The 23,336-nt window shown below is 41.3% G+C and overlaps 2 protein-coding genes across 3 annotated transcripts in view; one reads left to right on the top strand and one right to left on the bottom strand.

Annotated features, from left to right (window-relative positions):
• LOC109932210 (protein bicaudal D homolog 2) overlaps positions 1 to 23,336 on the top strand; it is a 229,611-nt gene that overhangs the window by 91,619 nt on the left and 114,656 nt on the right. The window lies entirely within an intron of this gene.
• Positions 602 to 12,487, bottom strand: LOC125485153 (transketolase-like). Its single transcript, XM_048606623.1, has 3 exons — positions 11,933 to 12,487; positions 10,838 to 10,960; positions 602 to 6,161 (listed from the first exon to the last, which is right to left on the bottom strand). Exons 1-3 carry the CDS (start codon positions 12,003 to 12,005, stop codon positions 5,989 to 5,991), a joined length of 369 nt encoding a protein of 122 aa, XP_048462580.1. The 5' UTR covers positions 12,006 to 12,487; the 3' UTR covers positions 602 to 5,988.

The raw sequence follows: 23,336 nt of genomic DNA, 5'->3' as shown, positions 1-23,336 counted from the left end.
ATTCAAATAATTAACAGGATCCTTTTAATTATAAATTTATTTTAAAGACTTGTTTCCATAGAAATTACTTGTGTGTGTCCATTCAATACATCCCTTGTTCTTGGGGTTATCTTTCCTGGCTGCTTTCCAGGAATAGAAAAAAAAGATTTGAACTTTCGTTAGCCTGCTATCATGATCTTAATTTCTGACCAGCAAGGCTTCAACTAACCTCTTTTTTGTTTTAAATTTCATCTTTAGTTTTCTTTTCCCACATATCTTTTCTCCATACATCAGCCATTATCCCACCTTCCTGCATAGCCTTAATTTCCCAATCACAAATCTTTAACTTATCCGTTACATAGCAGCTTCTGAGGGATCTTCTCTCCAGCCACCACTGTGGCTCTGCCTCCTTACCTGTTGCCTCCTGTCCTGGGTCTTTCTTCAGTTTCTTTTTGATCTTGTCCACATTTGCTCAGTCTGGTTTTCTGCCCTAACCATGGGTGGTAAACTAAAACATACGCAACCAAATGCAGTAGCGGTCCCAGGGACGTGACATGAGACCCCGTCGACCAAACCAGATTCTATTGATGCACAACTCAGCAAATTAATAGGAGACTAAGGAAACTGGTCAATTATCATTTATTTTCATGCACACGCAAGGAAAGATAGTTTTATCACAATGAAATATAAAACCAACCCTTGTGAGATACAGACCCCTTCGAGCATTCTACAAAATATTACAATATTACATATCGCAATTCCCAAGTTTCATCATCTAGGTGACTTTCGTAATTTACTGTTTTCCTACAGTTTAAACAGGTATTGTCTGTATTTCACCCACGACTGGCGCCATCCTTGCTGATAGTATGGCTCCTGCACTCCTACCCTGCCTTTGTACATCTGTGGTTCCCATTTGCTTTTCTTTTACTGACAATATGACTGAAAATTAATCCCATAACTAACTAAAACTGATTCAACCCCGACAGCTACCAACTGCCTAGACTGTGAAGCTTCAATGTTGGATTGTAATGACAAATTCAGCAATACTTATCAGGCCTCAAAAATTCTCATGAGGTTATTTTGCTCTGCAATCAATATATGCAATGATATGCAGGCTACACTGTCAACTTGTCAAATGCCACACCATGATGATAAGGCTGAAATTAAATTTTACACTGTGCTGTATTTCAGTTTAATCAGATTGTCTGTTTACAGTGAGCATTATATAGCACAATATTGCATTGTGATTACTGCACTTCGCAAATGAACTATTCTTATAAAATGTTCAGAATACAATCTTCCAATCAAACTACACTCTATTTACACATTCAAAGGTGTTAAAAATTTGTCAAGAGTATATTTTGTGTGTTGCTTTTTTTTTGTGAATAATCCACATTTTCACAAACCATCCAATTTTCAGACTGTCCAAAATTGAACCAGAATGGTAGTATGGAAAATCTGTCTCTGATCAGTTTAGCAAGTCCTTCACTAAATTAACCTGAAGAGGCTCAATCAGCCTCCCAGTGGATATAATGCCACAGACGGTGGCTCAGTGGTTAGCACTGCTGCCTCACAGCACCAGGGATCCGGGTTCAACTCCACCCTTGGGCAACTGTGTGGAGTTTGCATATTCTCCCTGTGTCTGCGTGGGTTTCCTCTGGGTGCTCCAGTTTCCTCCCACAGTCCAAAGATGTGCAGGGTAGGTGGATTGGCTATGCTATAGTGCCCAGGGATGCCTGGGTTAGACATGGGAAATTCAGGGGTAGGGGAATAGGTCTGGATGGGATGCTCTTCGGAAGGGTGGTGTGGACTTGTTGGGCCGAATGGCTTGTTTCCACACTGTAGGGATGCTATGATTCTTGAACATTCCCATCACTCAGGACCAACTGGATAATTTTAATTGATTCACTGAATTGGCTATGATGACAAACTAAAATATTAAAGTGGCTAATGATAACTCTTCTGACATGAAGGGTTTTTTTTCTGGTATTCTAATGTCACAATTATTATTAAGTTCCATTCCTTTTCATTTATATTGCAATACCAAATTAGGCATGTGAAAGGGAGGTATAGTCATACATGCAGTTTTGTCAATCAGAAAGAAGCAAGAGGTGAAGTGGGAGCTGTTGAAATTACAGCTGTGTCTCTTTCCAGTCTGTTTTCTACCTAGTTTAAAAAAATCTTTTTACAGAGAAACAAGCCTCTAAGTCAGTTGCTTAAAAACAACAGATTCTTACATATCTTGACCCATAATTGGTTGGCACAATTTTTTTTTAGGAGCACAGGAGCAGAATTAGGCCATTCAGCCCTTTGGGTCTGCTCTGCCATTCTAGATCATTGATCATTCTCCTGTATCCTACCTGCTAAAATGGACATTTTCACATTTTTCCACATTATACTCCATTTGCTACTTTTGCCCATTCACTTAACCTACCTATATCTTTTTATAGAGTCCTTATGTCCTCTTGACAACTTAATTTTTTTTTAACCTATCTTTGTGTTGTCAGCAAATTTGGCAACTACATCTTCTGACCCTTAATCCAAGCTAATTGTCTAAATTGTGTGTAGCTGAGGTCTCAATGCTGATCTCCGAGATGCATTATCTGTTGCATCTTGCCAAACTGAAGACCCACTGATGCCTGTTGGCAGTTTGATGTTGCACCTTATTAAACACCTTTTAGAAATCTAATTACAATACATCAATCAGTTTTCCAGTGTCCACAGCATGCGTTACCTCTTCAAAGAATTCCAACAGAAAAGAAAATAATATTTGACCAGTCACAAAACCACATTGACTTTGCCCGATTACGTTTAACCTAAAACTTGCCTAGCGAGGAATTTCTTTAATGGTAGCATCATTTTCGCTATGACAAATGTTAAGCTCAGTAGCTTGTAGTTTCCTGTTTTCTGTCTTCCTTTTTGAATAAAGGAGTTACAGTTGTTATCTTCCAATCTAATGGAACTGTCTCTAAAACAAGGGAATTTTGGAAAATTAAAACCAATGCATCATCTATCTCACCCGCCATTTCTTTTAAGACCCTAGGATGAAGACATCAGGACTCAGTCACTTCTCAGTTGCAATTTACTCATTACCATTTCTCTGGTGTTTGTGATCTTCCTGAGTTCCTCCCACCCATCTATTTCCTGATTTATCGCTTCTACTGGAATGTTATTTGTATTCTCTATAATGAAGACTAATGCAAAATACCAGTTCAATTCACCAACCATATGCTTATTTTCCATTATTAATTATCCAGTCTCACCTTTTTGTAGGCCCAACATTCAGACTTATTCTTTAAAAATGAATAGAAACGCTTACATTTGTTTTTATATTTCTGGCTACCTTTCTTTTGTATCCTAATTTTTCACTTTATTAATTTTTTGATCATTCTTTGCTTTTGTTTTATATTCCATCTAAACTTCTGACCTACTATCTGTCTTTACACAATTACATATATTTCTTCTCAGTTTGGAACTCTTTTATATTTCTAATTAACCATGATGGTGGGCCTGTTCTTTGGAATATCTCTTTCCCATTGGAATGTATTTACCCTGTGTATTCTGAAGCATTGCCTGAAAGATCTACCGCTGTATCTCCACGTCCAAATTCTCTTTAATCCTCTGCTTTCATGCTGTCATAATTCCCCTTACTTTAATTTTTAAAAATAGTCTCCTCCCTCCTTCAATCTGAATGCAAAATTGAATATTACGGAAACTGCTATCTACTAGGGGCACCTTCAATATGAGATCACTGATTAACCCCAGCTCATTGTACAGTATGAGGTCCAGTGTAGCCTGCTGAGTGGCTGTAGAACATGCTATTCTAAGAAAGCATCCCAAAAACATTCCATGAACTCCTCTAGACGATCTTTTCCACTCGATATGTACATTAAAATTTCCCATGGTTATCATGTGACTAACTACCATGTAGTTAGTTAGGGTGCCTGTACACTACTCCCACATTAACTTCATGCCTTTATCATATCTTATTTCTAATGAAGTTGTTCCCACATCTTGGTTTCCTGAATTTAAGTCATCTCTTTCTACAGAGCTAATACCATCAGTAACTAACAGAACCCACTCTTCCAGGGATTAAAAATATCCTACAGTCAGAGAAAAGGCCAAATTAAGCTAAATTAATTACCAATGCATCTGTGGGAGGTGCTCACCTAAACAGATGCTTAGTTTCTTTCTTCAAGTATATGCTTTTCCTAGAAAAAATGCGCCAAAGCTATTTAGGTTTTCCAAATCATCCAATTTAGAAGCATATATCTGCCAAAGAACTGCAGAAAGCTTCCAAGCATTAAACTACATTGGTTACATCTTTTATCTGACACAGCAGTGTGGTTCAAAACAGCAGACATACATTAACAGCTGGATGAAATCACTCATAACAATTTAATTGCTCAGTGGAGCAAAATTCAGATTCACTGGCTCACAGCTACAAGAAAACCTCAGAATTCCTTTCTCGGTTGTTAAAAAAAATTTATTATTTTGCCATGGCATAGCACCTTGCAATCAAAAGTTGCATTTCTTAGCTCTTCAATTTTAAGTTGAATATTTTTGCAGAGTCTCAAATCGTAGAAGCAACATTTTAAAAACACATCGTTTTAATTAAAATATTTTCAAGTCATAAAATAACCTTTTTTTTAATATTATGCCAGCAGTAAAATGGAGGCAGTGAGTTACTTATGCATCTCTGACTTGTATATAATCCATTATTTATTCTTTTAAATATCAGCCAAATTATGAGTGCTTTGGTTCTGCTACTGCAACTAAGTTATAAGATTCTGAAAATTAGCTACATCCATACGGCAACTATTTGAACAAAAATGTTTTTTAGCGAGAGAACGATGCAATGTAGTGAATTAAGATTCTTGCTATGTTGAATGAAACTGAAATCTAATATAGTTTAGAAATTTTGATAATATTAAATGATGAAAAGCAGCAACTTACATTTATAAAATGCCTTGATGAAGGAGAGGGATATTAATGAGTTACAGAAGAAATTCCAAAGCACCATTCCAAGGGAACTGAAGGCATCTCTCTGCCAAAATTGGCTACAAGGCCAGATTCAGAGGAACAGCTTTCAAAGGGAAGTAGCTATAGGCTATGAGGAGATGCAAGGTCAGAAAGGGATTTAAATATAAACAATTATATGATCAAGGGCAAGGTTATAGGTAAGAGCAAAGAATTGTGTATAATAGGATACAGACAGCAAAATTTCAGAACAGTGTAGTTTGTGGATGGCTGATGGTTTCACAAGACTACTTTAGTTAACAGCAAAAGTGAGCAACATTACACAGATGGTAGTAGGAACTCTTTGTAATGGAGAAGATATGGGAATGAATGTTTGTCATGGGTCTAAATAAGACACTGAGGTTTTGAATAGTTTGGTTCAGTCTAGGAATGTAGACTGGGAGTAGAGTGGAGAGTCACTGTCAAGGGCATGGAGTTTAACATGCTTGTAGGACATTCCTCTGTTTATTTTAGCACAGACATTAGCTGACTTGTTTTAACTGCATGGATTCCTGTACTAAAATAGATCACAGAGAAAAACCATGCAAACATATTAAGCATTATTCTAGTAATATCACTAACAGTCATTTCTAGTTTCTGATGTCTTTAATTCTCATCTAATCCTTGGGTAGGTAGCCTTTTTAAGTAATTGTAAGGGGAAAGAAAAGAGTAAAATGTTAAAGTAGGGTCTTCCACAGGTGTCACTTCAAAACAAATCAGGAGCTGTAACCATCTGTACACCATTAAATGGACATATTTTGTGCATATTAGCCCACCAGTGGAGCAAAACAAACAGTTGCTGTAAAACAATAGGCAACATTTTCACTATAAAGACTATATTCAAAGTTTTTACAGTTAATTTTCACAGATTATTTTAAAGCTTACAATTAAGTAAATTGAAGGAACATCCAAAGTATATTGCTAATATAAACAAATCACTGAAAAGAATGGAACTTCAGCCCATTGTGTGACACAATATGGGGACTTTGTCTAGTTTGAAATGATGTCTTTCACAGTTTTCACTATTGCCTTTGCATCAATCTCAAACCTTTCCAGTAGCTCTGCTGGTGTTGCACTAAATGGCACACCAGACACTGCCAGGCGGTGCACTATAATTGTAGGTTCTGAAGCAAGAGCAGCTGCTACTGCTTCACCAAGACCACCTGCAAACAAACAGAAAAGCTATTCATGTCATCAATGTAAGAATAAATGTACCATCTGAAACAGCCATAGTAAGCATTTGTTAAATATACACACATCAAAAAAAAACATTAATCTGCAGTGGTTGTGAAAGTACAAGAGTAGGGTTGGGGATAATAATTATCTCCATGTTAATGAAGGCTATTACATGAGTGTTAAGTTAGTTAAGGAAGTATCAGAAAACAGCTATATGCATCAGGGGCAGCTATGGATGTACTGGAAGGAGATGAGAAAAAGTCAGATTGGTCACAATTTGTCATTTGGGAGTACAATAAACAGCAATCAGATTTTATTACATTAAAATTGGTAAAGAGATATAAACTAGATATAGATATAAAACAGTAACATAATGGCATTACGCTTTAAAGACAGAAATTATGCTATCACAATAACAACCAATAATTTTGCCTCCTACTATATTCAAACAGTCAACAACAGTGATTTCAGAAACTGATAGTAAGTATGCTTTAGTCTTCCCTTTCTGGCATCAGAGTCCAATCTTTGCTGTTGTCAATGTTCTTAGTAAGACCCAGTTTCAGGAAGCATTGACACATCTATTGAAGGTGATTCTGCTTTTATGAGTATAGTTTATCTTCATTTGTTATACATTGCACCCAAGAAGTCATCATCTTTTTCTATATTTCTGCCATTTGCTGTCAATCACTTGGAAGCTCCATCACAAGCTCTAGTAACCAGCATTTAAAAAATAAATGGGGAATGTGCCATGCATGGGATACAAAGGTCATGCACAAAGAGTGATCCCTTTAAGATGCACTCATGAGGGCCATATGTCAATTTTAAACAGCCTGTAAAGTGCAAGAAATAGGTTGCATACAGCAAAGGGAAATCAGTAGGGATTTTGGCTAGAGAAAAAGGAACAAAGTGGCAAGAAATAATTCTGTAATAATAATATTTGACAAATGCTGAATAAAACCCTACTTATCAGAATTTCATCCATTATTTGTAACAATAGTATTTAAGCATATTCTGTAGTTTCTGTACAATTTTATAGCATTGTATAAGGACTTTTGGGATAAACTAAATTGATATTCTAGAAAACTGGCATGAATTGATGGGCTGTATAATTTCCTTCTATGTTGTAACCATTCCATTATTTGGCAGATACAGAAGCTGCTTGGGGGTTTGCCTTGCTGTGGCTTTCAGAACTTTTTAAGACAGAAGTGCTTCTGATTTCCTGAGATGGTCTACGGTATGTAACCTTTAATTTTATACTGCATGCTGTGTTTTATCTCCGTGCTCTTGCCAACATTTATTGAGAATGCAGGATAGGTGATCTATCTCAATCCTAACAAAACTTTCTGAATTGGCTTAGTCACAGAAGACAAGGAGCAACAATGGAAGGGTGCTTTTCTGATTTGTGACCAGTGGTGTTCCACAGGGATCAATGCTGGAACCCCTTTTGTTTGTAATATATATTGAAGGATAGTATAGGTGGACTGATTAATAAGTTTGCAGATGACACCAAGATTGGGGGAACTGTGGATAGTGAGGAGGACTGCCACAGGATGCAGCAGGATATAGATATGTTGGAGTCTTGGGCGGAGAAATGGCAGATGGAAAGGAAGTTATTTAGACAATAGAAGATGATGCAGTTTGGTAGATCTAATGCAGGTGGGATCTATATACAGTAAATGGCAGAACCCTAAGTAGCAGCAACATACAGCAGGATTAGGCGTACAGGTCCAAAGATCACAGAATGGCAACACAAGTAGATAAGAATGCTTGCCTTTGTCGATGGGGGCACTGAGTCTAAAAATTGGCAAGTCATGTTGCAGCTATATAGAAGTTTAATTAGACCACATTTGGAATATTCTATGCATTCATGCAAGGATTAGGAGGCTTTGGGGAGGGTACAGAAACGGTTTACAGGATGTTGCCTGGTTTGGAGGGCATTACCTATGAGAAGAGATTGGACAAATTTGTCCAATCCATTGTCTCCGCCTGCTCCAGCCCCACCGAACTTATCTCTACTTATAACAACCTCTCCCCCACAGAACGTGCAGCCCTCCGCTCCAATCCCAACCTCACCATAAAACCCGCGGACAAGGGAGGCGCAGTTGTCGTATGGCGCACCGACCTCTACATCGCCGAGGCCAGATGCCAGCTCTCTGATACCTCCTCCTACCGCCCCATTGATCATGACCCCACCCTTGACCACCAAAACATCTCCCAAACCATCCACAACCTCATCACTTCAGGTGACCTCCCATCCACAGCCTCCAACCTCATCGTTCCCCAACCCCACATCGCCCACTTCTATCTCGTTCCCAAAATCCACAAACCTGACTGCCCTGGTCGACCCATTGTCTCCACCTGCTCCTGACCCACCGAACTTATCTCTACTTATGACTCGACTCCATTTTCTCCCCACTGGTCCAGGAACTCCCCACCTATGTCCATGACACCACCCACGCCCTCCACCTCCTCCAAAACTTCCGATTCCCTTGTCCCCAACACCTCATCATTACCATGGACGTCCAGTTCCTATACAATTGCATTCCCCATGCAGATGGCCTAAAGGCCCTCTGCTTCTTCCTGTCCCGCAGGCCTGACCAGTCCCCCTCCACTGACACCCTCATACACTTAGCTGAACTCGTCCTCACCCTTAACAACTTCTCCTTCAATTCCTCCCACTTCCTACAGACAAAGGGGGTTGGCCATGGGTACCCGCATGGGCCCAAGCTATGCCTGCCTCTTTGTAGGATACGTGGAACAATCCCTCTTCCGAAGCTACACTGGCCCTATCCCCCACCTCTTCCTCCGTTACATCGATGACTGTATCGGCGCCGCCTTGTGCTCCCACGAGGAGCTCGAACAGTTCATCCACTTCACTAACACCTTCCACCCCAACCTTAAGTTCACCTGGACCATCTCTGATACCTCTCTCCCCGTCCTGGACCTCTCTGTCTACATCTCTGGCAACCACCTGGAAACTGATATCCATTTCAAGTCTACAGACTCCCACAGCTACCTAGAATACACCTCCTCTCACCCACCTTCCTGAAAAAATGCCATCCCGTATTCCCAATTCCTTTGCCTCTGATGCATCTGCTCCCGAGATGAGGCATTCCACTCCCGGTCATCCCAGATGTCCTCATTTTCAAGGACCGCAACATCCCCCGCTACAGTGGTCGAAAATGCCCACGTCCACGTCTCCCGCAACTCATCCCTCACACCCCCTCCCCGCAATAAAAACCAAAACAGGATCCCCCTCATCCTCATGTACCACCCCACCAACCTCCGGATCCAACATATCATCCTCCGGCACTTCTGCCATCTGCAATCTGACCCCACTACCAAAGACATTTTTGCCTCCCCACCCTTATCTGCTTTCCAGAGGGACCACTGTCTCTGTGACTCCCTCGTCCGCTCCACACTCCCCACCAGCCCCACCACCCCCAGCAATTTTCCCCGCAACCGCAGAAATTGCTACACCTGCCCCTACACCTCACCCCTCACCCCCATCCCAGGCCCCAAGAAGACCTTCCACATCAAATAGATGTTCACCTGCACATCTGCTAATGTGGTATACTGTATCCGCTGTTCCCGACGTAGCCTCCTCTACATGGGGGAAACCAAACAGAGGCTTGGGGACCGCTTTGTGGAAACCTACGCTCGCTTCGCACTAAACAACTGCACCTCCCAGTCGTGAACCATTTCAACTCCCCCTCCCACTCCTTAGACGACATCAATGTGGACTTCACAAGCTTCAAAATCTCCCCTCCCCCGACCGCATCCCAAAACCAGCCCAGCTTGTCCCCGCATCTCTAACCTGTCCTTCCTCCCACCTATCTACTCCTCCCACCTCAAGCCCCACCCCCATCTCCTACCTACCAGCCTCATCCTGCCCCCTTGCCCTGTCTGTCCTCCCTGGACTGACCTATCCCCCCCTAACTCCCCACCTACACTCAGCTTTACTGGCTCCATCCCCGCCTCTGACCTGTCTGTCTCCTCTCCACCTATCTTCTCCTTTATCCATCTTCTATCCGCCTCCCCCTCTTTCCCTATTTATTTCAGAATCCCCTTCCCCTGCCCCATTTCTGAAGAAGGGTCTAGACCCGAAACGGCAGCTTTCCTGCTCCTCTGATGCTGCTTGGCCTGCTGTGTTCATCCAGCTCTACACCTGGTTATCTTGGACACATCGACCAATGAGGGCAATTTGATAGAAATTTACAAAATTATAACAGGCATGGATAGAATGGATAGTCTGAGTCTTTTACAAAGAGGAGAAATGTGAATTATTGGGCAACATAGGTTTAAGGTAAAAGGGGCTGTGTTTAAAGGAAATATGAGAGGCAAGTTGGTTTTTATTTTAAACACAGAGTGATAATGTACTGCCAGAGGTGGTGGTGGAGGGGGATAAAATAGCAATGTTTAAGAGACACCTTGACAGATAGTTGAAAAGGCAGGGAATAGACGGATATGGATCACAGAGAGGTAAAAGATTTTTAGTTTAGAAAGTCATCATATGTCGGCATAGTTTTGGTGGGCCGAGGGGGCTGTTCCTGTTCTGTACTGTTCTTTGAAAATGCAAACATTTGGCTCATATAATGAACCATAACAACATGTAGTGTAGACTATCACACTGTGCTGGTCCAAACATATTTTAAAATATTACCTTCGTAATAGTGATCCTCCACAGTGATAACATGCTTCTTTTTGGTGCCTTTAGTACAACAAACAATAGTTTTATCATCAAGTGGTTTAATTGTAAATGGATCAACCACTCGGATGAACACATCTGTAAGATGAAATACATTTTTGATTAGATAATTTTCATTTGATTATACATCATGCAAATGCCTTGACTATTTCTAAATGCAGATTCCAGAACCCCTTACTCACAAGGGAGCAAGATTAAGGAGAACGGTGAGAATTTGAAATCTCCAATTTTTTGCAGGAGGTTTCCCAAGACACTGAAATCCTTGTTCTCATCTAGAAATCCCCTCATGCTTTTGTCCCCATCCTCCTCCCAACCTACATCTTCCGACTATTGAAACTCCTCTGAAAACAGGTTTTCAATTATCCCTGGTTGGACAGCAGGCTCACAGTGTCTAACATCAAATAAATAATAACATTTATTAGTTGCACACTAATCATTTGGTTTAACTTTTCCTTTAATACAAAAACAAAGTAGTTCTACAAATGCTGCAAAGCTAAGATAAAAGTCAAAAATGTTGTAAACCTCCGCTGGTCTGGCAGTATCTGTGGAGACACAAACAGATGCTGTCTAACCTGCTGAGCATTTCTAACATTTTCTGTCTTTGCCAACTTTCTTACCTGGTTCTTATTTAATAGAATGAATATTGATCTCTATGAATTCCTACCCAGGCTTCAGCAGTGAACTTAATTTAACCACAGTCATCCTAAAGGGAGTGATGCATTGTCAGATGTTTCAGTTCCATACCATACTCACTAATTCACGTAGAAATGAAATTCCTTACAACTGCCATTCAATACCAATGAAATCATTTTTATTCTAGGAGTCAGTATTCAATGAGGAGGGTTCTCTAAAGAAGTAATGAAGTCATATAATGTAAAATGCATCTCAGTCTTAGTTCGAATATGGTCTAACAGAATGTGATCAACTGTGATACATAAGACACTGTAGGGAAGAATTTGCTTGTACAGACATTGGTCATTAACTTTAAAACCAGCATAGAAAGACACATATACTTCTATATACATTGAACACTGATCTTTTCATATTTACCCTCTTCAGCCAATTTTGCAGCTGCAGTCAATGCTTCCTGCATTGTCACCCCAGCGGCAACAACGGTAACCATGTCCTTATCAGTCTTCTTCAGAACCTGCCAGAATAAACAACTTCCTTTTACAACTGTTGGGATTTACAATTTTAATTGATTACAAAATAGGCTTTACAACAATGTTTTTTGGAAGGCATGCTGGAGGTGGAGGTCCTGACCACCTCTAGAGTGACTTGAGAGGAGACTTCTGAAGGGCCTCTGTGTGGTTCTTCCTCTAGCTGGGTTTAAAATCTCCGATTATGGCATGTGATAAATCTGTTTCAAATGTGTAGAGCCAGAAAGAAATCAATGCGTCACAGAACACAGGCTCCCCAGATACATTCACCTAAATGATTAACTTTTGCTTAGTGGGCGGGGAAGTCTGAAGGTACATATTTTTCTCCTGGACCAGAGAATTGAGTCCATATACAAGGTACTGACAAGCTGCAGCCACTGTATTGATTCCAGAAGCATTTGTTAGGAATCAAAAATGTCACTTCATTGCATTGACTAATAATTTAATTTGAAACTGGTCTGTTTTGTCTCTTCCAGCACATTGAAATGCATGTATAAAACAATCAGAACCTCATAAATGATCTGTAATTCTCTGGTCCAGAAGGCTTTGAATCCATCATCATTGATTTTTCTGCAGCAGCACTTCTGCTGCTTTTTCTGGGCAATGATTAGTCCAGCAATCATCAGCTCATGCCTTGGCACAGGTGATGCGAAACATTCTTGCAGTTACATACTCAGATGAAAGATATAGTTAACAGGTGCCAATATTCTGAGTAAAGGTGTTGCCATGAGGCACACTATATTTGTGTCTCTGATAAAACAGGTTGTTATTAACGGACCATGCTCTGGGCAGTTTACCTGCCATGTCAATCACATCTTTCACAAGATTTAATGTTCCTCCCAACTCTGGCATTGAAATCACCAAGGATAAATTATTTTATTTCCCTTTGGAACACGGGACAGCGACTGATCAAGCTTTGAGTAGAAGAGCAAGGTGATGAATGGAGTGAAGAAACAAAGGGTATGTCCAAATGAGGCAAAGATTTCTACATAACAATTATTTAAACACAAAAAGAAAGGTCGTGGAGAGAAACAAGACAAAGACCAACCCAGCAAAGAGCAAGGAAAAATGGAGAAGAAACATAAGAGTATAAAGCAAGACAGAGACAGAGGGTATGATCTAAGTTATCGAGTCCAGGCTACAGAGTACAGTAAGTTAAGATGTTGTTCCTCATTGAGAGCTGAGCTGGCCAGCTTTGACAGGCTTCTCTGTGTCCTGGTTATCAGAAGTTGCTTTCTGCATCTTTAAAGTCTTTCGGTTGAGGCTTGCTCCTGACAAGAACCAACAGTGAAATTAGTACTTTTCACACTTGTGGTTGGGGGGGTTACAGGCCACCTCCTTGTCCCGGATCCATGCTTCTGACTGGCCCCAGTCTGGGAAAACAGGAGACCCCAAATAATCCAGCATGCAAGTCGCCTTGGCTTTCCGGTCCAGAAATGAGTCACTTTTCTCATCCACTGAGGAGTAGATGACAGGTCAAGTCCTTTACTTCCAGTTGGGACGGTGGCAGAGTGGGACACTCCAACTGGAGCTCCTCCGCTCCTTCTGTTTCCTTCTCTTTTCTTTCCCCATTTTTTCTTTTTTTCCCTTCCCTTTGGTCTCGGAGGGTCTCTGTCTGGTCTCTCAGCGGATCACGGCAGATCCTGGCTTGGTCTCTCAGTCGCTTGTGGCAAGTCCTGGCCTCTCAGCGGTGTGTCGGCTGGTCTCTTGGCGGCTCGTGGCAGTGTCTCAGCTCAGTGTGCGGGTGGATCCTGTCCAGGCATGTTCCCAGGACACCAGGGAAGATCGGGGATACAGCAGTCTTGGCTGCAGAGACGGTATCTGCCGCAGCGACATCAAAAACAGACAGCAGAGGGAGAGAAGTGGAGGACTCAAAGACTGTTGAACTTTTTAGCTATTCCGTTATTTTCCTAGTTTAATTTATGAAAAACTTTACCTACTTTTTTATTTTTCTAATATTCTACAAAGTAATGCTTAACTTTTTAACTCTCATTTCTCTTTCTTCTTTTACCTAAACTCTTTTTGTACCTAGGTACCTTGGTATCTAAGATGGCACCATGTGTAGCGACATTATACACTTTTCATTGTACTACTGTACTTCTGAACTTGAGTATACGTGACAATAAAAATCTAAAAAATTTTATGTGGCACTTAATTGACCACTTAAAAGACTTTAATCGGTGGCAGGTCCAGAAAGTCACTGATGCAACTGCTCACCCAGAATTTAATTAGTGAGATGGTGAGAAGGGAGCAAGTTTCTTGAGGACCAACTCAGCCCATTATTTTCCCTTTTCGCCAATTCCAAGGAAATGAAAACTGCACTTTATGTTGTTCCACAGTTTAAACAAAGATAGTCAGACATACACATAAAAAATACAGTGCTATTACATTCAGAATTTGAACAATGACTCCAACAGACAGAGAAATTCAACATTTTTAGGTTGTTAAAAGTGTGTTGAAAACATAGGGGAAAAAAAAAAGCAGTGGAGGGGTGGTGACACATAGGAGAAAGGATGTCCCAGTGTAGTCAAGTACAGACTATTTGGCCAGAGCTGAAGATCAAAAAAGTGTAATTACATTCAGTACTCAGTACATTCTATAGGCCATCAATTAATGGAAAAGATGTAGGGAAAACAAATTTGCAAGGAAATTAGAGGTGCAAGAATTAATGCTGTAATGCAGGACTATAATCATCTGTACATAAACTGGGATTGCAATAAAGTACAGAGAGATCAAGAGTTCCAAGGGTATGTGTAAAAGAATTTTCCATAGCAGTATGTTTCCAATCCAAAGAGAACGGAGGCCCTGCTAGACTTAGTTCTTGGGATCAACCAAGAAGTGCAAGTAGAAGGTCATAGCGGAACATTGAACATTATAAAATTTGCACGGCAAGGAGGACAGGTGACATATGTTGTCATCCCTTGTCAACTAATCCATTCTACTGCACTCAGGATATAGGTTCAAATTCCACCAAGACAGCAGGTGAAATTTAAGTTCAAATGATAAAGTCTGAAATTGAAAACTAGTCAGTAATGGTGACCATCAATTGCTGTTAAAACCTTTAATATGTTGCCACGGTCATAAAAACTCAATTAGTTTACCCATGCCGTTTGATGAAAGAAATCTGCGATCTTCATCAAATCTCACCTATACGTGACTCCAAGCCCAAAGCAACATGGTTAAGTTTTAACTTCCCCCTAAAATGCCTAGCAAGCCACTCAGTGCAATGAATGACGAAAACAAATGTTAGCCTTGCCAACATCACCCACATCACATAGAAATAAATAAATATTAGCAAAGAAAAGGACAAAGAACACTCCATGGTAAGAACAATTAACTGGGTGAAAGCTAAATTTAATGGCTTGGCAAATTGGGATCAAAGATTAGCAGGCAAAATTGTAACTGAATCAAGTATCAGAACTGATGGTTCAGACACCTTCAAGGTTTATTTCTTTACAGGGAAAAGGTGGGGCAAACAAATCAAAAGCTTCCAGGATGGAAAAAAAGAGCCAAGCTGAATATACAATGTTTGAGAGGAAGTGAAAAATCAAATAAGGGAAGCAGAGAGATTTTGAAAGGAGAATGTTCCAAGCATAAAAGGACTGTTGCCTACAGAGCCAGGGACCCAGGTTTGATTCCACCCTTGGGTGACTATGTGGAGTTTGCACATTCTCCCTGCATCTGCGTGGGTTTCCTCTGGGTGCTCCAGTTTCCTCCCACAGTCCAAAGATGTGCAAGCTAGGTGGATTGGCTATGCTAAATTGCCAATAATGTTCAGGGATGTGTAGATTAGGTGGGTGAAAGGGGGATGGGTCTGGTTAGGATGCTGAGGGTTGGTGTGGACTTGTTGGGCCGAAGGGCCTGTTTCCACACAGTAGGGATTCTATGTAAGTCTTTTATATGGTGATGATGGTACATAATTTACGTACAAAACATGATTTACAAAATCATCTTTAGAATTTTGATTTCAAAATACAGGAAGATGAATGTTGGATACTTCTGCGAAGGGTTTTTTTTATTCACTTGTGGGATGTGGGTGCCACTGGCTGCCCACCATTGATTGTCCATCCCTAGTTTCCCTTGAGATGGTGGAGAGCTGTCTTCTTGAACCGCTGAAGTTCACGTGCTGTAGCTTGACCTGCAATGCCTTCAGGGAGAGAATTCCACAAGTTTGACCCAGTAACAATGAAGGAATAGTGACGTATTTCCAAGTCAGTACGATGAATGGTTTCAAAGGGAACTTGCAGATAGTGGTGGTTGTAGATGTTGGTGTGTTCACCGAGCTGGGAGGTTTGATAGCAGATGTTTTGTCCCTTTACTCAGTGTTGTGGAGCTTCCTGTGAAGCGCTGTTGTCTTGTGCCGGTTCAAATTTGACATTGAATTAGACCCGATATGCCGACCATTACAACACACAGCCAGAACCGGCACCTACTGGAAGCAACAAAAGCCAGGCCATAGAAATTTGAACCAGCACAAGACAACAGTGCTTCACAGGAGGCTCCACAGCACTGAGGATGTCACCTAGTGAGGGGATGAAACATCTGCTATCAAACCTCCCAGCTCAGCAAACACACCAATATCTACAACCAGCACCTGGGCTACAAATCTTCACTCCAACCCTGAAGATGGAGATAGTGTTCCCAGGTGTATGTTGCCCTTGTCCTTCAAGGTGGAAGTGGTTAGAGGTTTGGAAGGTGCTAAGGATCTTTGGTGAATTTCTTCAGCGCATCTTGCAGATAGTACACACTTACTGCTGCTGAGCATCAGTGCTGGAGGGAGCGGATGCTTGTGGATGTGGTGCCAATCAAGCGTGTCGTTTTGAAATTGATGATGTCAAGACACGAGTGTTGGAGCTACATCCACCCTGACATATGGGGAATGTTCCATCACAGACCCGACTCGTGCCTTTGGGGAGTCAGGAGCAGAGTTACTCGCCAGTGTTTCTAGTCTCTGGCCTGCTCTTACAGTCATTGTGTTTACAAGGCAAGTCCAGTTGAGTTTCTGGTCAATGATAATCCCCCAAGATGCTGATAGTGGGGGATTCAGTGATGGCAACACATTGCAATGGTTAGATTGTCTCTAATTAGAGATGGTTATTGCCTGCTATTTGTGTGGTGTGAATATGATTTGCCACTAGTCTGTGCAAGCCTAGATATTGGCCAGATCTTGTTGCATTTGAACATGGACTGATGAGGAGTTGTGAATCGTGATGAACATGTGCAATCATCAGTGAAATCTTTAATTTTGATCTTGTGATGGAGGGAAGGTCCTTGATGAAGTAGCTGGAGATGACTGGGCTTAGGACACTACCCTGACAAACAACCTGCATAAATCTCCTGAAGATGAGGTGACTGACCTCTAACAACCACAACAATCTTCCTATGTACCAGCTACGACACTAAACAGCAGAGAGATTTCCCCCCAATTCCAGTTTTGCAAGGGCTCCTTGATGCCAAACTCAGTCGAATGTACCTTGATGTCACTAGTTGTCACTCTCATCTCACCTTTGGAATTCAGCTCTTTTGACCATATTTGAAGCAGGGCTGTAATGAGGTCGGGAGCTGAGTGGCCATGGCAGAACCCAAACTGGGCATCACTCAGCAGGTGCTGCTTGATAGCACTGTTGATGACACCTTCCCTCACTTTACTGACGATCGAGATGGGGAGGTAATTGTGTTACAAAGTTGGGTAGAGGATTCATGAATTGGAAGGTAGGAAGTTAAAATTTGTTGATACAAGTGATAGTGTGGAAAAGTGATGAGTTGTCCCTTTAAAAGATGGCGTGTTTTTTTTCAGTGCTTAGAGTTAAAATGGATGTCTGACTAGCAGTTCGAAGTGCAGGTGCATACAGAGAGTGCCCGAATGGAAACATTTTGTATCGAACAGCCAAGCAGCATTTTTACAAAGACAAGTCTTTTCAAATTTAGCCAATTTAAACCAAGTCCTTAGATACTAAAAAATTATCAAATTTAAATCTGATGGTGTTGAAAACCTGAAACCAATTATATTATCGGAATGTGATGTGTCATAGGGGATATATAAGACAGGTTGTTTTGAAAATTGGGAGAGGGCCAACTGCCAAGAGACAACACCTTTTCTTTTTGCTCTCAGAGAAAGCACCATCGAATTAAAACAGAATTACAGCATTTCTAACTACAAGTCCTCACAGAAGCAGTTACAGAGAGAAACATCCCTGACAGCAGAATCAGCGGCAGAAAGACATTTGTGATGCGAGATCAACAGAAGAAAAGCTGGAGAATGCAGAATGTTCTAAAAGTCAGTCTGGTGTCAACTGGGAGAGATTAAGTTTTAGCTTATTGTCGTCTTATTAATTGGGTTTACATAAGTGGGACTTCTGTTTATTTAAACAGCATTCCAGTAGAATTTAGTTCAGTTAGGGAGTAGTCTAAGAGGGAATTGTTCGGTTTGTTACTAATTCTGTTAATTTGTTCATTGTTAGGGTTAAATAAATAAATTTTTATTTGTTACCTGTAAAGTGGCGATCAGGGATTTTCTTTCTTTTAACCACCCTTAAAATATTACGAAGGGAAAGGTGAGCTTCTCTGGGTGTTTCAGGGGTAATTATTAGAGGGGAACCTCTATTCCCATCATAACAGATTGGGGCTTGTGTTTTGGTTTCACCATCAGAAGAGTTCGGCCAATCCCCCTCTGTAACAACTGGCTGGATTGGATTTGTCCTACTTTGTGTGTACAGGACATATATGGGTAATTTTCCACATTGTCAGATAGATGCCAGTGTTGTAATTGCACTGGAATTGCTTGGCTAAGAAGGTGGCACGTTCTAGAACACGTCTTCCAGTACTGTTGACAGAAAGTTGTCAGGGCCTCTAGCCGCTGCAGTATCCAGTATCTCGAACCGTTTCTTGATATCATATCGAGTGAATTGAATTGGCTGAAGCTTGGTACTTTTAATGTTGGGCAACTGCTGGAAAAGGCCGACATGGATCATCAACTTGGCGCTTCCAGCTGAAGACTACTGCAAATGCCTTATCTTTAGCATTGATGTGTTGGGCTTTTCTATTGTTGAAAATGGAGACATTTGTAGAGCCTTCTCCTCTGGTGAGTTGTTTAACTGTCCATCATTCAGGACTGGATGTGGTAGGACTGCAGAGCTGAGCTAAGGATCACTTAGCTCTGTCTATCAATTGCTGCTTATGCTGTATGGCATGCAAGTAGTCCTATTTTGTAGCTGCACCAGGTTGACATCTTATTTTTTTGGTATGCCTGGTGCTGCTCCTGGCATGGCCTCCTGCACTATTCACTGAACCAGGGCTGATCCTCTGGCTTGACGGTAATGGTCGAGTGGGGATATTCTGGGCCAGGAGGTTACATATTGTGCTGGAATATAATTCTACTGATATTAATGGCCCGCAGCTTTCTGTGGTCAGAATGGAAAGATGTTTATTCTATTGAGTTTATGACAGGCAAGATCATGAGCTTTGTTTGAAAGAATCCATGATCCAGCAAATTTTTTTTGTTGCGTTCGGAAGACTTGATTCGAGTTTAGAAGTTTCTGAAACTTCCAAATCAGGGATAAAAACCATTCTGAGGAAGGGTCACCGCATCTGAAACGTTAACTCTGATTTTCTCTTGACAGATGCTGCCAGACCTACTGAGCTTTTCCAGCAACTTCTGTTTTTGTTCCAAATCAGGAATGTTTGGTTAGAAATCTGGGGAGGTTATTAACACTGAGAAAATTTGGCTTTCAGAATATGAAAAATTCATGTCAGCAATCTTTAAAAGCACTCAGTGAATTGTCATCTTGGTCTATAGCAAAGATACTGCAAAGATTCAGTTAAGTAAATTCAAGCAGTTAATTTCTCTGGACTTCGGAATCATAGAATCTCTACAGTGTGAAAAAACAGGCCCTTCAGACCAACAAGTCCACACTGACCATCAGAGCATCCCCTCCAGACCCATCCCCCCATAACCCACCTAATCTACTCATCCCTGAACACTTGGGCAATTTAGCATGGCCAATCCACCTACCCTGCACATCTTTGGACTGTGGGAAGAAACTGGAGCACCCGGAGGAAACCCACGCAGACACAGGGAGAATGTGCAAACTCCACATAGACAGTCGCCCGAGGGTGGAATCGAACCCAGGTCCCTGGCGCTGTGAGGCAGCAGTGCTAACCACTGAGCCGCTGTGCCACCCTTGAGCCTCTGTAGCGGACAGCATTCGGAAAAAGGCTGCAAGTTTACTTTCCTTTGTGCTTTCAATTGTTTTAACTCCTCCATATTTAGATAACTTGGATTGTTTTCTCTCCTACTGTGCAACTATTGACATTTAAGGAAACTTCCAATCCAACGTGCAAGTGTTTCAGTTACTAGCCACCACGTTACCTAACTAAACAAAAATACTTATGATCCATCAAGCCAGGTTCCTTCTGGGATCTGACTTGTCCACTAGTACCGTCAGCTGGGATAGAAACATACAAGATAGGAACAGGAGGCTGCCATTCAGCCCTTTAAACCTGCTCTGCCATTCATCACGATCATGACTGATCATCCAACTCAATAGCTTAATCCTACTTTCTCCCCATAACCATCGATCCCATTTGCCCTAAATGCTACATCTAGCTGCCTCTTGAATACATTCAATGTTTTGGTATGAACTACTTCCTGTGGTATTGAATTCCACAGGCTCGCCACTCATTGGGTGAAGAAATGTCTCCTTATCTCCGTCCTAAATGGTCTAACCCAAATCCTCACATTGTGACGCCTGGTTCTGGACACACCCACCCTCGGGAACATTCTCCCTGCATCTACCCTGTCTTGTCTTGTTAGAATTTTATAATTCTCTTATGAGATCCCCCCTCATTCATCTGAACTCCAGCGAAAACAATCCTAACCTAGTCAATCTCTCCTCATACGTTAGTCCCACCATCCCCGGAATCAGCCTGGTAAACCTCCACTGCACTCCCTTGAGAGCAAGGGCATCCTTCTTCAGAAAAGGAGACCAAAAGTGCACACAATATTCTAGGGATGGTCTCACCAAGGCCCTGCATAACTGCAATAAAACATGCCTGCTCCTGTACTTAACACCTCTCACAATGAAGGCCAACATACCATTTGCCTTCCTTACTGCCTGCTACACCTGCACAAGGACACCTGCATAGGTCCCACTGCACACTCCCCTCTCCCAATTTACAGCCATTCAGGTAGTAATTTGCCTTCTTGTTTTTGCTTCCAAAGTGAATAACCTCATATTTATCTAAATTATGCTGCATCTGCCATCGATTTGCCCACTTGCCTAACTTGTCCAGATCATGCTGAAGGATCTCTGCATCCTTGTCACAGTTCACCCTGCCACCCAACTTGGTATCATCTGCAATCTTTGCGATGTTACATTTTGTTCCCTCATCCAAATCATTAATATATCATAGTAAGAAACATACGAATAGTAAAGGGATAATAACAGTAGTAGCAAGGTTGATTAGAAACCAAAAAAGGGATGTATGTATCTAAGCAGGGGGCAATTTTGAGGTTCTAAATTAAAGCTAAAAACACACCAGGAAAGGATGAGGCACATCCAAGGATGCTGAGGGAAGAGATAGTGGAAATCACAGAAGCAGCTGGTGTAATTTTCTAGTCTTCTTTATACTCAGGAGTGGTATTGGGGTTGGGGGAAGTCAATGTTAAACCATTTGGAAAAAGGGTAACAATTTAATCACAGTAACTACAGGGCAGTCAGTTTACGATTAGTGGTGGGTGGCTTCTAGAGAAAAAAAAATTCAGGTGAGAATTGACAGTCATTTTGGGAAAATGTAGTTTAATCAAGGAAAGCTGGTATGGATTCCTGGTACATAATGTTCAACCACCTTACCTTTGCTGTGTGATAGTGGTTAGATGTTTTTTGGATCGATGGAAGATTTGTAACGGAGTTCTCCAATTATCATTGTTGGGATTTTTGCTCTCCCCAACATATATTAAAACCTAGACCTTCATTTACAGGGCACAACTTAAAATTTCACACAAGACATCATAAATGGAAGTAGTGTGAACTATGAGGAGGATACTGTAGAACTTCAACAGGACATCAACAGTTGTTGAATGGGGAAAATAAGTAGCAGATGAAATTTAGTGCAGAGAAATTATGAAGTGATTCATTTCGTAGGAAGAATGCAGACAGATAATATACAAATTATGGGCATTACTCTAAAAGGTATGCAGGAGTCAAAGGCCCAGAATGCATATGCCCACAAGTCAATCAAGGTGGCAAGATAGGTTGAGAGAGGATACATAATAAGCACAGGGACCTTATTAGTAGCAACACAAGAGTCAAAGAACAAGGAGGTGACATTAAATTGTACACACCATTTGTTCAGCCTCAACTGGAGCACTGTATCCAATTCTGTATGCTACACTTCAGGAAAGATGTGAAGACATTAGAAAAGTTTCAAGAGAACAGTTCCAGGGGTTATGAACTTTGGGCAATTTAGCATGGCCAATAGATTATGTAAATAGACTGGAGAAATTGGTACTGTTTTCCGTGGAAAAAGGCTATAAGGAGATCTGATGAATATATTGAAAATCATGAGAGGTCAGGACAGAGCAAATTGAGAGAAACTATTCCATTGGCAAAAAGATGGAGAACAAAAGGGCACAAATTTCAGGTAACTCTGAAACAGCATCAGGAACACCAATGCTGGACACAAGACCCCACTAAATGAGAGAGACAATTTACTTCAGGGGACAAGGTTTGGTACAGAAACATGTGAATGGCTCTGCATGTGTAAGAGACATGGTCAACGCGAGGTCAGATCCAGTGAGGTATAAAGTTCTGGTAGATGTGACAATCCTGAACAAGCATGTGGACCATATGAGCTGCAAACTTGCAAATGGAGCAGGTAATGGCACTAGAGGAAATGCTCATTCAGACAGCCAGCGCAGAGTGATAGGTCATACAGTCACTAACGAAACAATTCTGTGATTATGTAAGTTGACTCTGATCGTCTTCAGCACAGAGTTGAAATATCGGAAGGTGACGTCTTAAGATTATTGCCATCATAATTTCACCAGTTAAATTTCACCTGCATATAACTTTACTTTCTCTGCATTACTGTGTCCCTGAATGATCCATTTGAAACTACACCAAGTGCTGTGAATAATTGGGAGATATCAAGAACTGCTGACGCTGGAGTCTGAGATAAAACAGTGTGCAGCTGGAGGAACACAGCAGGCCAGGCAGCATCAGAGGAGCAGGAAAGTTGACGTTTTGGGTCAGGACCCTTGACCTGAAACGTCAGCTTTCCTGCTCCTCTAATGC

This window comes from Rhincodon typus, chromosome 16 (genome assembly GCF_021869965.1).
Source record: "Rhincodon typus isolate 14 chromosome 16, sRhiTyp1.1, whole genome shotgun sequence".
NCBI classification, from domain to species: domain Eukaryota; kingdom Metazoa; phylum Chordata; class Chondrichthyes; order Orectolobiformes; family Rhincodontidae; genus Rhincodon; species Rhincodon typus.
This window is presented reverse-complemented; position numbering and strand designations above follow the sequence as displayed.

Excerpts from the sequence above, each read along its gene's own strand:
- LOC125485153 (XM_048606623.1), bottom strand. The coding sequence starts at position 12,005 with ATGGTTACCGTTGTTGCCGCTGGGGTGACAATGCAGGAAGCATTGACT. Across the intron at positions 10,961-11,932 it reads TGCAAAATTGGCTGAAGAGG|ATGTGTTCATCCGAGTGGTT; the intron begins GTAAATATGAAA and ends TTCATCTTACAG. Across the intron at positions 6,162-10,837 it reads GGAGGATCACTATTACGAAG|GTGGTCTTGGTGAAGCAGTA; the intron begins GTAATATTTTAA and ends GTTTGTTTGCAG.